General features: G+C 45.4%; 2 protein-coding genes and 1 pseudogene across 14 annotated transcripts in view; 2 read left to right on the top strand and 1 right to left on the bottom strand.

The window, feature by feature from the left end:
• The first annotated feature begins 2181 nt into the window (after window positions 1-2181).
• Window positions 2182-8531, top strand: FANCD2OS (FANCD2 opposite strand). Its single transcript, XM_089919714.1, is given in 3 exon segments — window positions 2182-2306; window positions 6000-6307; window positions 6309-8531. Coding segments are annotated over 3 exon segments (603 nt in total). The 5' UTR covers window positions 2182-2248; the 3' UTR covers window positions 6546-8531.
• On the top strand, window positions 4371-4926 carry LOC111169973 (non-histone chromosomal protein HMG-14 pseudogene; annotated as a pseudogene).
• The window catches only part of FANCD2 (FA complementation group D2), a 55322-nt gene continuing 46166 nt past the window's right edge, over window positions 6214-15369 (bottom strand). For 3 of the 13 annotated variants that reach the window (XM_089919664.1, XM_089919667.1, XM_089919665.1), the window contains exons 38-44: window positions 14939-15010; window positions 14189-14227; window positions 13146-13220; window positions 12094-12168; window positions 10978-11124; window positions 9501-9596; window positions 6604-7974 (exon numbers count right to left, since the gene is read on the bottom strand). In XM_089919664.1, coding sequence (XP_089775790.1) covers window positions 7909-7974; window positions 9501-9596; window positions 10978-11124; window positions 12094-12168; window positions 13146-13220; window positions 14189-14227; window positions 14939-15010 — 570 coding nt within the window. In that variant the 3' untranslated portion in view covers window positions 6604-7908. Of the gene's footprint in view, window positions 7975-9500; window positions 9597-10977; window positions 11125-12093; window positions 12169-13145; window positions 13221-14188; window positions 14228-14938; window positions 15011-15369 lie in introns of all 13 variants that reach the window. The other 10 variants (XM_022564665.3, XM_089919673.1, XM_089919670.1 and 7 more) reach the window with 7 other exon arrangements.

Raw genomic sequence — 15369 nt, 5'->3', positions numbered from 1 at the left:
TGTGGTCATTTGAGTTGCCTTTGCAATCATGTGTACTTGGACCATTATTTGCATGGCTATAGGTATAGTGTGTGCAGTGTGGCAATGTTGCTGGCTACTGTAAAAACATTATATGGGCTCTCAGCAGAGCAAATGCGGCTGTTGTCACGAGAATCCCTGGATGGTGCAACCAGAATGTTGTTGCATGATACAGACCAAACTGATGTTGTAGATCATCAATAATATGAAGTATGGGAGATTCTGGCTTTCTATACACGTATGGTAGCCGTGGAGGTGGAGTATCAGACTTGGAGGTGATGGCAAATGGTGCCTCCAGGAATACATCCCTTAATGTTGGGCAGATTAGACAGAGGACTGTGGTGCAGATTGTCATAACAGCATGAAGCCTTCTCTATCCAACAATTCTTAATCATACAATTCTGCTTTGGGGGACTTTTATTTTAAAAACACAACTGGGCTTCGCTGGTGGCGCAGTGGTTGAGAGTCCGCCTGCCGATGCAGGGGAGACGGGTTCGTGCCCCGATCTGGGAAGATCCCACATGCCGCGAAGCGGTTGGGCCCATAAGCCATGGCCGCTGCGCCTGCGCGTCCGGAGCCTGTGCTCCGCAACGGGAGAGGCCAGAACAGTGAGAGGCCCGCGTACCAACCCCCCCCCAAAAAAATAAAAAACACAACTGTGCAATAAAAACTGTTTTGTTTGCTTTTTAAATAACAAGTATCTCTTTTATTCAAGAGGAAAATAAAAATAAACTTACTGGGTGAAAAAAAGTTGCAATTCAAAATCATCTCAGGGGACTTCCCCGGTGGTCCAGTGGGTAAGACTCCACGCTCCCAATGCAGGGGGCCCGGGTTCAATCCCTGGTGAGGGAACTAGATGACACATGCATGGCGCAACTAAGAGTCTGCATGCCGCAATGAAGATCCCAAGTGCCGCAACTAAGACCCGGTGCAGCCAAAATAAATATATATATATATTTTTTGCGTTACGCGAGCCTCTCACTGTTGTGGCCTCTCCCGTTGCGGAGCACAGGCTCCGGACGCGCAGGCTCAGCGGCCATGGCTCACGGGCCCAGCTGCTCCGCGGCATGTGGGATCTTCCCGGACCGGGGCACGAACCTGCGTCCCCTGCATCGGCAGGCAGATTCTCAACCACTGCGCCACCAGGGAGGCCCCAAAATAAATATTTTTTTAAAAAATCATTTTCGTCTTTTCCAAGACTCATCATTCTCTGCCCCTCTCTCCACCTCCAACTCTCTCATCTCTCCTTCCACATGGATACACATGCGTGCGTACACACACACACACACACACACACACAGTGGACATCTGACAGTTCTTGACAAGTCCCTCAAAACTATCTTGTCTTCCAAACCACTATCTCAGCCTGACCCCATCCCTGGGCCCCAGTCTTTCCCCTTCAGCTTCACCCAAAGAGCCAGGCAAAAGGTGACCGCTCTTGTTTGTGCTGTGTTCTATGGTTCACGAAGTGCAAGGGCAATTTCTGGGTATATAAGGGAAGGGCAGGTGGGCCATTAGTTAATTCCTCCTACAAATACTGCACCCTGCCAGGCACTGTGATGGGCACTGCGGATATAGGAGTCGGCTGGGTAGACCTCTCTTCCCCCAGCCTTCCAGAGTAGTTGTTTGCAGTGAGGTTTAAAAGTAGTCAGATCACTCCTTTACTAAGGTGAAAGTGTCAGTTTTTCAGCTTTGTGAGAATGGGACAGAATCTTCCTTCTTGAGGTTTAACAGAAAGCAAAGTTTTTGGTTGGGAAGTCAAGGAGACACATATCTTTGTTTGCTCTTGACAAGCGAGCACGTATAAATTCTGTGCCCCTGCATTGGGATCATTTCAATGCAGCAACAAAGGCCTTCAGAATTCTGGGTAACTCAGCCCGAATACCCAGAGTAGGGTTTAAAGAGTAGAGCTTACATTTTAACACTAACTACAGCTCCCGGGACATTTATGCAGATTCCTGGCCACAGTCTTTGAAGTGGGCGCGTTGTGCTCTCTGACCAGATCAAAGGCACACCATTGGGGCGAGGCAGGGAGGAGGTGGAGGGGAACAGAGAGGAAGGTGATTCGGACCAGCGCTCCTGAAGGGCTGAGTCCTGGACCAGGTGTTCCAATCAGGTGGGGGTTCCTAGCTGGGGCGCCTCGAGGCCCCCACCCCCACCCCCCTGCGGCTCGGGCTCCCCCGCCGTCCTGGGTCACAAAGGCGGTTGCCAGGCGCCGGGTGGAGAAAAGATGCGGCCCGGGAACAGCGGCCACCACTCTGGAGCGTGCGGCCCGCGGACTTCAGCAGGTGAGCCCCCAGCCCGGATGGTGGGACCGGAACCGGGCTCCCACCGCCACCTCTGCCTCGGCCAGAGCCATCTGGCCTCCGCCCCGGGTCGGGGCCCCCGGGGGACAAGCCCCCGGGGGACAAGCCCCTCTTCCGGCTGGGAGGCGGAGCCTCCCTCACTCAGGGCAGCTCCAGCCCCTCGGGATCGCAGTTCACAGTTCACGAGGACCTTAGCTGCACTTTGACGCTGCTTTCCCCTTTCCCAGGTGGGGAAATCAAGGGATTGGGTTCCTTGGCATGGGAGGAATGGTACGAAGGGGAAGCCTTTTGGGCTAGAACCAGGTGTTCCCTATCCGGGAGCTATAAGAGCAGCTTGAACAGACTTCCTAGATTCAACCCCTCCTGGAATGCATGACGGTGACTTCTGGGTGGTAGGAGTGGGGGGTGAACTATCTTTCTTTGAACACTGTGTTAAAGTGATGGAAAGACCTGGGGTCAGAAGCCCTCTTTGATCCCATGTTGGTTCTGCACAATATATATATATATATATATATTTTTTGCAGTACGCGGGCCTCTCACTGTTGTGGCCTCTCCCGTTGCGGAGCACAGGCTCCGGACGCGCAGGCTCAGCGGCCATGGCTCACGGGCCCAGCCGCTCTGCGGCACGTGGGAACTTCCCGGACCGGGGCATGAACCCGTGTCCCCTGCATTGGCAGGCGGACTCTCAACTGCTGTGCCACCAGGGAAGCCCGGTTCTGCCCAATATTTAGGCTGGACATTTGATAAAGCCTTTTCCCTCTGGCCCTATTTCCTCTTAGGAGACAAGTGAGGAAAGGCTCCTGGGATTTTTCTTTTTTTAGTCATATGCTCAGAGGCGTTAACGCCCTCCACCTGCACCTTGCCTTGGTGGTGTACCAGAGCAGCCCTGATCCTGGATGTATGCTCCTAGGGTCATAATATCAAGCACCAGAAGTCTTCCACAGGCTGTTTGGAATAGATAACTATCCCCTGGGTGTCAATTTCTCATCCGAAGGCAGCCCAGATATTTGAGCAGTATGCACAAGGGCCTGCGTAGATCAGGAGAAACATACCAGTTGGAGGAAATCAACAAATCTCCTTTCTACTAACCACTGTCAGGGGCAGGTCTTCTGGTTTGAAAGGTCACTAACAATTCCCTTTAAAAAACGAAACTTACCGTGTCACAAACTATGGTGGAGGTGTCAAACTTTTGACAGTATTTCCTGGGCAATTACTGGATGGGATGGGATCAGATCTGCTGCTACCTTTGAGGGAGACTAGAGAAGGGGCAGAGAAATACACTTGACTGGAAAGAAAAGGGATACGCTATGCCCCTTAACATAATAGGTAGGTGCTCAAAAAATGTTAGTAGTTAGTAGTTGACAATTTTAAAGCAGAAAAATGGAAAGTCCGAATTCTACTTGGATAAATTTTGAGTTAGCAACATCCTCCCAGCCCTTTCCTTTATCTCCAAAGGGCGGGGGCGGGAATCAAGTTCTTAACCAGTGGGTCTTTCATAGATAAGAAAAAAACAAAAACAAAACACACATAGAAGAACCAGAAAAATCTTTTATAAACTTTAAAAGACTGGCCTTTGGAATTTTTTTTCCCTCCCAGCCTGGTATAATTCCTCTGAGGTGGTATATAAGTAGCTCAGGGCCCTGAGAGAGCTGCTCCCTTGTGTCAGAAAAGAGGTTTTTAGGGCCAAGAGCAGACTGTCTCCATAATTAAGAATAGTAAAAGCTGAAGTTCCTTAAAGGAACAGCATAAGAAGTTCTCAAACTACAAGGTACATCAGACTCCCCTGGAGGGTTTGTTTAAATGCAGAATGCAGGGTCCTTCCCCCCCGAGTTTCTGATTCTATAGGTCTCAGGTGGGGCCCAAGAATCTGCATTTCTGCCACATTCCCAGATGACTGTCATGGTTCTAGTCCCCGAATCATACTTTGAGACCGCCCCCGCCGCGGGTCCCAGCAGCTCGGGCGGCGGGAGGAGCGGCAGCGGCCGGGCAGCCCAGCTTCGCGAAGGCTCTCGGCGCGCCGCGGCCCGCAGGCACCCAGCACGCGCCCACCCCGCCGCCACGATGCCCAAGAGGAAGGTCAGCTCGGCCGAGGGGGCGGCGAAGGAGGAGCCCAAGAAGAGATCGGCGAGGTTGTCAGCTAGCTAATCCGGCTCCTGCAAGAGTGGAAACGAAGCCAAAAAAGGCGGCAGGAAAGGATAAATCTTCCGACAAAAAAAGTGCAACAAAAGGGAAAAGGGGAGCAAAGGGAAAACAGACTGAAGTGGCCAACCAAGAGACTAAAGAGTTACCTGCAGAAAATGGAGAAACTAAAAATGAGGAGAGCCCAGCTTCTGATGAAGCAGGAGAGAAAGAAGCCAAGTCTGATTAATATCACACACCTGGTCCTATCAGTGGTCCCTGTTTCCCTTCTTGTACAATCCAGAGGAATATTTTTATCAACTATTTTGTAAATGCAAGTTTTTTAGTAGCTCTAGAAACATTTTTAAAAAGGAAGGAATCCCACCTCATCCCATTTTTTAAGTGTAAATGCTTTTTTTTAAGAGGTGAAATCATTTGCTGGTTGTTTATTTTTTGGTACAACCACAAAATAGTGGGATATTGAATATGGGAGGCTTTGATTCTCTTGGGTGTCGGCTTATTCCACAGATGGAAGGTAGCTTTTATATCCTATAATACAAAGCATACTAAATGGCAGTTTGGAGTCAGTTGTGCATTTAATGCCTTAAACACTTTAAATTACTTCTCTTCCCACGTTGTTTTTGGTAGAATTGTTTCCTAAAGCAAACCACTCACCCCTTGATCTTGGCTCTCCTGGGCAGAATTTTGTGCACTCTGTAACATCTTTGGTTGTGGTAGTCCAGTTCTTCTAGTAACTGTTAATGTGCTGTGAACGACTGACAATTTGAGTATGTAGTGTATGTGATTATTAAATTGTGAATTAGTGGGACTCACGATGTAACAGCATATCAATATTTGAAGATATTGGTACTTGATATCCTGTGAAGGAAAATTTGCTCCCAAATTTTAAGCTGGAAAGTCACTGGAATAACTGTTCAGAAAAGAATCACAACTACATGATTTTTTAGGTTTTTGGTACGTATGTTGAGAGTTGTGTACAAGCTGAAATGTCTGTGTACTGATCCTCAAAACAACCAATAAAATCTCAATTATGAAAGAAAAAAAAAGAATCATACTTTGAGAATCAACGGTATAAATACATGGGATTTAGAGTCACAATTATTTGGCAAGACACACCTTTCTGAGCACCCATCCACAAATAATGTCTCATCATGAAATGCCAGCAGCTTCTGCCACCTGAGAGGCATAGATTCTGACTTCAGCAGTTATCAACACAGCACAGATCCTAATGCTGAGCAGGGACACTCCATTTTGGACACATCTATTTCCTCATCTGTAAAATGGGTACAAACCTACCTTCAGAGGCTTGTGATAAGGTTTAATAAAGTACACATAGCAGTTGCCAGATTCAATACTTGTCACTATCCTCTACTGCCCTTTATAGAATTACTAATATCCTAACATCTATTGGAATCTTTTCATGAGAACTACAGAGTAAGTTAAAGTCAATAATGAGACAGAGATGTGAATTTAAACAGCCATGCCCCTGTCAAAAGCATGCTAGGAAAATCCCATGTTCTGATTCCTCTCCTCTAGGACTGTCAATGGCAGGGTACCAGCTCTGGTCACCATGGGTCCCACCGGACGAGGGCTTCCAATGGCTGCAGCATACAACGCCTACGCCTTCTTCCAAGCACCCCTTTAGGGCTTCCCCCTGCTTCCCCCACACCCCTTCTCATCTTGAAGTGCAGCTGTGCTTTCAAGAGGTCTCTCTAGTTCTAGACAGTCCATTCCTGGAGCCTGGGGTGAGTCCCAAGTTGCCCTGCCACACGTCGGAGCTCCGAACCATGAACAACAAGAAAGGGCTGGTCAGGAAGCTTCAGCCTGTCTGCCTCAATGGAGTGGGATTCTGTCTTCGGCAGGGTCATCACGGCTCAGCCGCCAAAGTGGACTGGGACCTTCAGAGTTTCAGACAAGTCAGCCTTTTGCAAAATCATCAGCCGGGAGCACCAGGGGCCCACTGGACTTAAGGAGCCTCAGATTCAGATGACAGTGACCATGTGCAAATAGATGCTGTGCTCCATCCTCTTGCTGTATGCGACGTACAATAAGTGCACCTTTGCCTCGCAACACTCCAAGTAAAGTGTCCCCATCTGATCCCCATTCCTCACACCACGCCTTTTGCTATGTGCCTGAAGCTTACATAGACCTTTCTGTGTAAAGGAAACTGTGTTTGCAGTGACAATTCAGGAGCCCCCCTCCTCTCTTCCTGTCCAAAAATAGGCCAGTGACAGAGCAAGGGAGAACATTTCTATTGTAAAGCTGAACAACCATTTAGAGTCAAACTAGCATTGACATGTACATGTAATAAAGAACCATTAAACAAGCCATATAAACCAATGAGCCTACTGTGAACTCTTTTCAACACTGAAGACCACAATGAGTTGGGGAAACAAAGAGTGTCAAGGAAGGAGATTATGGATTTCTATGTACATGAGGATGAAGGGGTCAAAAATCTGTATGTGGGTCAACAATTTAAAAAAACAAAAACAAATAACCTCCCCCACCATAAAACGAACAAAAAAACCTAACCAGCCACACCCTAATACTACCAGAGAGTACAAAAGTGGGTACAAATATAACAAATATTAATTAATATTTACAGCTTGGCAAAAAAGAACTTGGTAGCAGCACTGAAACTGGGCTTTCTGGCAGAAGACATGAGAGTTCTCCATTTTAGCTGAAATGTACTCCTAATGTTCTATTTTTAATAAACTATAAGTAATTTTGTAGCATTGTTCTAACTAGATTATAGGTATAACTCAGAATAATGTGGAAATAAAATAAAAATTATATATGCAAAGTTAACATGAATTTGATGCTGCCTTTTTCTCCTTTATCATATCTACATGACCACCAAAAATTTAAAAAGCAGCCAAACATTCGACTTTCTTTGGGCATTAAAAGAAATTCGTCACTCCTCCAAAAAAGATCACAAAATATCTTCTCATCTCAAATAACAGGGTCCTTGTAATAGGGAACATATGATTGTAATTGGTAGAACTGATGTGTTGTACCAGTCTCCATTATTTCTCTGCACAAACACCAATTCAGTTCCATCTATGAAGGAAATTCGAAAAGAGGAATGAGGTAGCTGAGGCAGAACTTAAAACAGAATTTATTTGTAAGACTGGTACAAGCCTAAATTCTAGAATAAATCCAGAGTTTCAAAACTAGCTCCTGAAGCTCAGAGTCATGACTACTCTAGCACAGCACTGCCATGTTTGCCTAAATTGGTAAGTAACACTACATTCGAATTCTGAGCCACGGTCTTTGATGTTAGTAGACAACCTGTGAAATCCACAATTAAGTTGATTCAATAAAGCCCCTTCTTTAAGGACAAAATAGGATGCTTCCAGTTAGAAAGGCAGACAGCAGATTTGAAACCCTGAACACAAAATGGTAAGTAGCTGGCAGAGATGGGGAGGGAGTATCGTTCTGTGGTCTAATCAGAGTCATCATCACTCTCTTGCTCCTTTTCTCCATCACTTGCTTCATCTTCTTCACCGTTCTAAGAGGCAAAGGATAATTAAGTATTTTAGGTCATCCGGGCGACGCCATGACTTGCAACACTGCTCCCACAGCATATATGACTGTATTGTATCGTTGTTAAAAACAATGATAGGTTTTAAACCATTCTTTTGAGAATGAATCAGAGGCTCCCCCATTCTTGTATCATGGCCTCTAAGCCAAGACGATGGAGGGAGCCATTTTGATACTGACTTATGCCATTCTGCAACCCAACCAAATACGCATGATTTGTAAATAAGCCACGGCCCTCCAGCTCCACTGCATGTGTGTGACATAGGAACAAAATGGGCATTCAATATAGAATGAAATGTTTGTTAAATTCAAAATCCAATAGGAATCCAGAGTAAAATTCTCTCTGGTTTGTAAAATCTAATCTGGGAGGCTTGCTTATGACAAAGCACCAAACTAATAGGATACTGTCTGCCTCAAAACTTTTTTATGGGGACTTCCCTGGTGGCGCAGTGGTTAAGAATCCACCTGCCAATGCAGGGAACACGGGTTCGAGCCCTAGTCCGGGAAGATCCCACATGCCGCGGCCTAAGCAGGGGACACGGGTTCGAGCCCTAGTCCGGGAAGATCCCACATGCCGCGGCCTAAGCCGCATGCCACAACTACTGAAGCCCGTGCTCTGCAACAAACAGAAGCCACCGCAATGAGAAGCCCGTGCACCACAACGAAGAGTAGGCCCCGCTCGCAGCAACTAGCAAAAGCCCGCATGCAGCAACAAAGACCCAACGCAGCCAAAAATAAATAAATAAATAAATTTATAGGGGGAAAAAAGAAAGCCATAAAACTTTTTTATCAGAACAAGGTGGAGATATTCCATACAAATAAAACAGAGGACCATGTAATAAAAGAATTTTTCATACTAAATGGTCCTTACGCATCAGCCTCAAATTGCATTACAAACTGTATCCACAGCAGGGGTTCTTAAATCTCAGCTTCTCTGTATCTATACCCCACCTGAATTGTAACAAACTTTAATAAATATATACATTTTTCTTTAGCTTTCTTTAAAGTCTCAAAAGCATTGGTAGTAGCCCAAAAGAGCATAAGGACTCCTACTCTTACTTTAGTCCTCAGTGGTAGCAGCTTTTGATCCTGTGCTTTAGCTTTCACATTTCTATTTTAGATATTCAAACAACATGTTTAAATGGTTTAACTCATTCTTCTCAACACTTAGAGAACACTTTGACCTCTTCGTATCTCCCCTCTAAAATGGTTTCAGATATGAATTCAGGAGGCTATAATGGAAGGGAACTTTCAACTCTATAACATATGCTACAAACAACTCCAGATACTCAAGTTGTGATTAAAATATTGAGTGATTATAATATCGTGTGGGTTTTTTTTTTTTTTTTCTGGCCCCCACAGAATTCACATAAGCACAGAAGCTTTTTTGGAGGGAATGGAGATGGGCATAGAAGTATCTGATTATAAAATCAAGCAGGGAAAATGCTGCACTCTCTACCATCAATGCCACTCTGGTGCCTTTTACCGACATACCTCTGTTCCTTTGCTCTTGGAGACCTGGGATGACGTATCATCCTCACTCTCATCTGCTGTGCTCTCCTGGGAATTCTGGGATATAATCTCTTCACCCTGAATGTGAATGGGCCAGGACAAACAGTGGGTCATAATGATCACATATGGGGTCTCAAGGGGAGAAAGGCTTAGTTTATAGACAAGGCAAAGAAAGATATTCAGTCATTCAAATATGGTCAAACACGGACAGCAACCTGTGATCCAGCATCTAGAGAAGTGATAATCAACCCAAGATTTCTAAGATGCTTGTGGCTCTGATACAATATGTAGTTTTAAAGGTTCATCTTTGTATTCTAATATCATACTAGTTTTACAAGGCCAGACTGTATTGGTGACTCTTTCAGGTAATGCTGAATATGGTTCTAAAGTTTCCCAAATACCTTAAGGTATGTGAGCATGAACACCAACACACCAATCACAAATGGCCATGTAGAGGCTAAAGGATGGTATACTAAAATGGTTTAAGAACATCAAATCTGGATCAGGACTCTTTGGACTCAAACCCTTGCTTCACTCACTTATGGCTGAATGATAAGTTACTTAAATTTGCTGAGCTTCAATTTTCTCATGGAAGCAAGAGATTGAAGTGAAGAAAGGAAGCTAATTCTCTGGGGAGCTATTCTTTTCATACATAAGATTTTTTCTTTTCTTTTTTTTTTGCGGTACGCGGGCCTCTCACTGTTGTGGCCTCTCCCGCTGCGGAGCACAGGCTCTGGACGTGCAGGCTCAGTGGCCATGGCTCCACGGCATGTGGGATCCGCCTGGGCTGGAGCACGAACCCGTGTCCCCTGCATCGGCAGGCAGACTCTCAACCACTGCGCCACCAGGGAAGCCCAGATTTTTTTTTTTTTTTTTGTCATATATAAGATTTTAAGACTCAGATGTTGTAAGCATGAATGAGGAGGGTTTGCACTGTATTTGAAAAATGCTATAAGTCCAAAGTAGTAGTATAAGCAAAACAAGATTTCAGCCAGTCAGTCAGACAATTGAAAGAACTAAGAAATGCTCATTTGTTAAAATTAGCCAGAGAATAATTTCAGGAACAAGACAGACTGGTTTTAGGGGAAAAAACCCAAAATAACTAAACAAACAAAGTTTCTCCATATACAAAAATATTCTAAATCTACCCACATTAGGGCTTAAAGGTATCCCTCTAGCTATGGAAAGAGGTTTTCCTGATCTGCTCCTCTATGTCTGAGGCCTTGTTGATATCAATGGTATGTTTTGGTGCCTTCGCTGCCTGCGATGAGGAGTGCAACCTGCAACCAGGGCCCAAAGGCAATGTACCCTAACGTTAAGAGCTAAACAGTCACAGATTTGAGAAAAGCAGTTTTGAGTATTGAGAGATTGGGGCTTAGGTGACCTTCCTTAGATACTTTCCAATGCTCTCACAAAAAAAGGAAGTAGGAGATTACTACTGGTGGGCTCCCAGGCTTACCTGCAAGTCCCGGTTTTTGAGATTGCCCAGCCAAAAAGCCTCTCGGCAATTGTTGAGGATAAGCATGGCTTTCACTCTGCAAACTAACAGCTCCAGGGTCTTTTTGAGCAAAGGCACATGCTTGGTGAGTTTCGTGTCCTGGTGAATCTGAATGGAAACAAATGCATCCAACTCATCGGGGTTTATCATCATGCTTTCACATTTCCTATACAGAAACTTTTGAATTCCTGACACCTTGAACACTGAACAAGACCATATGCCCTGCCAGTACAGGCCAGAGACATGTTCCATCAAAGAGCAGTAGTCCGGCAGAGTATTCCGAAGAGAACGGCAGCTGTCCTTCAAGCTAAAAGAGCCTAGAAGACATACCACCAACACCTCATGGCTCCTCTTCATAACCTCTTATTGATCAATTATCAATGAATTTACGTAAAATATTCTTGAATGTATATTCTACTGATATTAAACAACAGAGAGTATCCCTGTTTAGCTGAGGGAGTCTTTATAAAATTCCACTGTTCAGCACCTTAAAAAGTTAGAACCAGGGGAGGAAATGAACAACAGGAACTGGGCTTGCCAGTGACTGCAGCACTCCATGGTTCTGTGTTCCTTCACACGAAAAATGACTGGCTCAACTCCAGGCTTCAAGTGGAAAAGTCCTTTAATGCTAAAATGTTCTCACAAGAGACAGATGTGTTCCTTGACAAGTAAGTAGTACAGCTGAAAAGCTCTAAAAACAGCTGCTTTTAGAACTACCTCTCGTCTCCAGCAGAGTCATCACTTACATAATATTCCTCCTGCCCAGAGTACTTTGTAGCAGTTACACATTCACCAACATTCTCTCACCAAAGAAGCGCTCCTGGAGGAAACAGGGCTATGGAGTTTGAGTCAAATTTCAGATGCAGAAATTCCCCTCTAGATGATTACCCAATCTCTGCCAGCAACTGAGGATTTGACCACTCTGAATAAACTGCCTTTGGACAGACATAGTCCCAGAAATAAAGGCTCAGGAGGGGTAAAAAAGGAAGAAGGCACTGGAGCCCACGGATCTCCAAAATCACAACCACAGATTAAACCAACAGGTGGGTTGGTGGTGTGACCTGCTTTCCATCTTACCTTGGAATGCCCACACAGGTGATGAAGCAGCCTTGTATTCAACTGGAAGGTTTCCAGTAAACTCAGAACATCTTCCTATAACCAACAACATTCGTAAGTGCCATATGAAACGTTCTCATTTCATTTTATATGCAAGATATTCTTGCAACCAAGGGTTCCAAAGAGGATCAAGCCTGCGGGTTCCAGCTGTATATGGATAATCATCTCTTCTTTTTTTAAAATTGAGGTATAGTTGATTTACAATATGTTTCAGGTGTACAACATAGTGATTCACAATTTTTCAAGATTATGCTAGACAATTATCTTAATTTGGCCCTCAAATAGGAGGAGGAGTGATCACTGGCTATCCTCCCCTTTATCTTTCTGAGTTATGAGGGACCAACCAAATATTGTGAGAGTGTTTTGCAAAGTTCAACTTGCTAAGTATGTGTAAGAAGTAATCATCTCTGTTTCTGTTCTTTTTATTTTTAAATTAAAAATTTTGGCTGCACTGTGGGGCACGCGGGACCTTAGTTCCCCGACCAGGGATGGAACCCGCACCCCCTACAGTGGAAGCGCTAAGTCTTCACCACTGGACTGCCAGGGGAGTCCCTGTTTCTATTCTTATTTCACTACTCTAGTCTTGGATCCCATTTGGGTAAAAAACTCTCAAGACTCCGTTATAACAAGAGTTTAAGACACAAATGAGGTTTTTTCGTTCGTTTGTTTTGTTTTTAAATTCCCAAGACCAGACTTAGAGAAGCACACAGGAATAAGCAAATGACACACTAATATGTGAGGTCCTGGGACTGCAGTAGCACAATAAAATCAAGCTAAAAAGAACAACCATCCTCAAGTCTGGAGGAGAAGTAGGAAGGCGGACGTACTATGGAACATTCAGTCCTACATGGGCATCTCTGGGGATAGGTGAAGTGACCAGAAGTACCTAAGCAGATCTGTGGCCCAGAACCTGGGCAAGGGGACCACCCCCATGCCAGCCCAGGGATCGCCGTGGACATATCTTCTGAACAACTGTACAGGGCATATTTTTGCTCTCTGTTCTCAGTTCTTACCCGATGTTTTCTAAAACTGAAGTCTAGGAGAGGCATACACTGCTTCAGAAATGCTTCCACAAAGAGACGCCCGTACTGCAGAAGAGAAGAGACACACTGCTGATGACCTCTGGCTGAGGTCTTTTACCTGAAAGGCCCCTGCCTAAGGCAGCATAACATTTCCCAGACCAGGGGGTTTATTTTCTTATTTTTATATATAAAAAATAAATTGGAAAGGGTCCAAAAGGTTAATTTGGAGAATGTAGCTTAATGCAAAAGCTAAATGGGCCTGGTAACTAAGCCCCAGAATTAGGCAGACTTACCTACCCCAGACACAGTCAATGCACAGGGGTGTTGCTCAGCTTGAGAATGAGGGCACAGAGGAACAGAGGGGAACCCCAGCTCCCTGAGGACACCTTACTCTCAAGAGGAAAGAACTGGGTAGAGCTGAGAAAGCACATGACCACTTGCCCAATTTACCAATCAGGTAAATGACTCCCCCTTCTCACCCATCTCCCATAATGGCACCAGGGTGGAGTGAGTAAAGAGGAAGAGAGAAGCCAGGAGATAATGAGAATGGGGCACCATCCACAAGAAGGAACTGTCAAGAGTGGGCCTAGAAGCATTCTCCCTATAGTGTTCTTTAGCTCTTAAGCTATCAAAGATTTGATGGGTTTGCCATCAAATCTAGGGCTAATCTGGGATATCCCCCGGCAGAGGAGTTCAGCAGATACCAGAACACCAGCTCCCACATTGATAAGGCCATACATGGGCTTTAAAAAGAGCAATCACCCACTCCTCCTTCCTTTCTATTGCCTGGAAAGGAATGGCAGGGAGTGACTACTGCTCCTGAAGCCACTAATCCTATTTCTAAGACTAAGTTTTCAAACTCATAGTAAAATTGGTTTCTCTTGTCATCCAACTAGTATGGGAAAACATATCCATGGTCTTTTCTAGACTACCTCATAGCACAGATTCTGGAGACTGGCTTTTGGGCAAGGTATTAAGCAATTCCACTCAGTTAACTCACAGGAAGAATAAACACTAAAGAGGGCCGGTCTCACCTTCAAACATACATGCAGAACAGGACGGCTATCAAACACCTGGAGAGATGAAGGACAAGAAACCAAAGCTGAAGCCTGCTCCTCTGAGCACCCCAGCCTCCTCCCCACCATGCAAAGCACAGCTCTGAGTGTTGCAGAGACGTCTAAAATGAAGAAGGCAGGCCAACATGTCAACAAGTCAATTACAAAGCAGAACGAAGGAATCCCTGTAACTGAAGTTCAAGAAAAGGAAGAGGGGAGCTGAGAGGAACAAGGAATTGATTCCAACTGGGAATGTTAAGAAGATGGCATTGCAGAGGCCCCAAACCTTGATCTGAAGCCTGAAGAAAGAGTAGATGAGGCAGAAAGGAGAGAGAGCAACATTCTAAGCTGGAGGAACAGTCTGAGCAAAATCATGGAGTGGGGGAGAGCACAGAGTATGTGTGAGGGATAAAGAAGGCACTCAGGTGGGAAGAGGGACACAGTGGGGAATGTGCTCAGACCCACGGCGGGGTGGTGGTGGCGATGACATGGGGAAGGACCCATTAAATAGTAAGTGCTGTGGCACAGATGGGAAGGAGGAAGGCAGAGAAGGAAAAGACACTGCTCAGGAAGAGGGGAAGGGGTTATCCAGGGCGGGTGGGGCATAGGGAGGAAGATGGGGGAAGCAGGTCCCCAAGGGAGGCTGGGGAGAGTCCAGTTTGGAAGCCAGGCCCCTTGCTGGTTCCTGCAATTAGCCAGTGAGATGAGATAAGGAGCTTCCATGCTCACCTTTATCAGGTTGATGAGGATACTGAAGTTTCGAACAGCCATGTTCCAGTAGAGGAGCTTCTCTTCATGAATCTAGAGGCAGCCAAATATACACACACCTCTGAATCACAGCCAAATACTTCTCTTACTGTACTCCTACTAATATATGGTTCTTGAACTACACAGTTATACAGAGATTTAAGCCAATTATCCTCCTACGGAGATGTGGCAACCAGTGCACCCACAAGATGGTTCTGAGGCCTGCATGTATGTGGTAACATTAGGGTATCTTATAGAGACTTTCTAATAAGAGGACCTCTCTTCAATAATTTCCAAGTAGGAAAAAGCCTCTGCAACATACCTCTGGGCCATCAGCTCCCTGTGGCTTCTCTGATTCCCTTGGCAAGCCCTATCTCCCAGCAGGCTAGCTCGGTTCTGGTTAGCAGGCTACC

This window comes from Delphinapterus leucas, chromosome 10 (genome assembly GCF_059928025.1).
Source record: "Delphinapterus leucas isolate spDelLeu-1000000601 "Yukka" chromosome 10, BTC_Dleu_Yukka2, whole genome shotgun sequence".
NCBI lineage: Eukaryota > Metazoa > Chordata > Mammalia > Artiodactyla > Monodontidae > Delphinapterus > Delphinapterus leucas.
The sequence above is the reverse complement of the archived record's forward strand: the minus strand, read 5'-3'. Positions and strand labels throughout refer to the sequence as shown.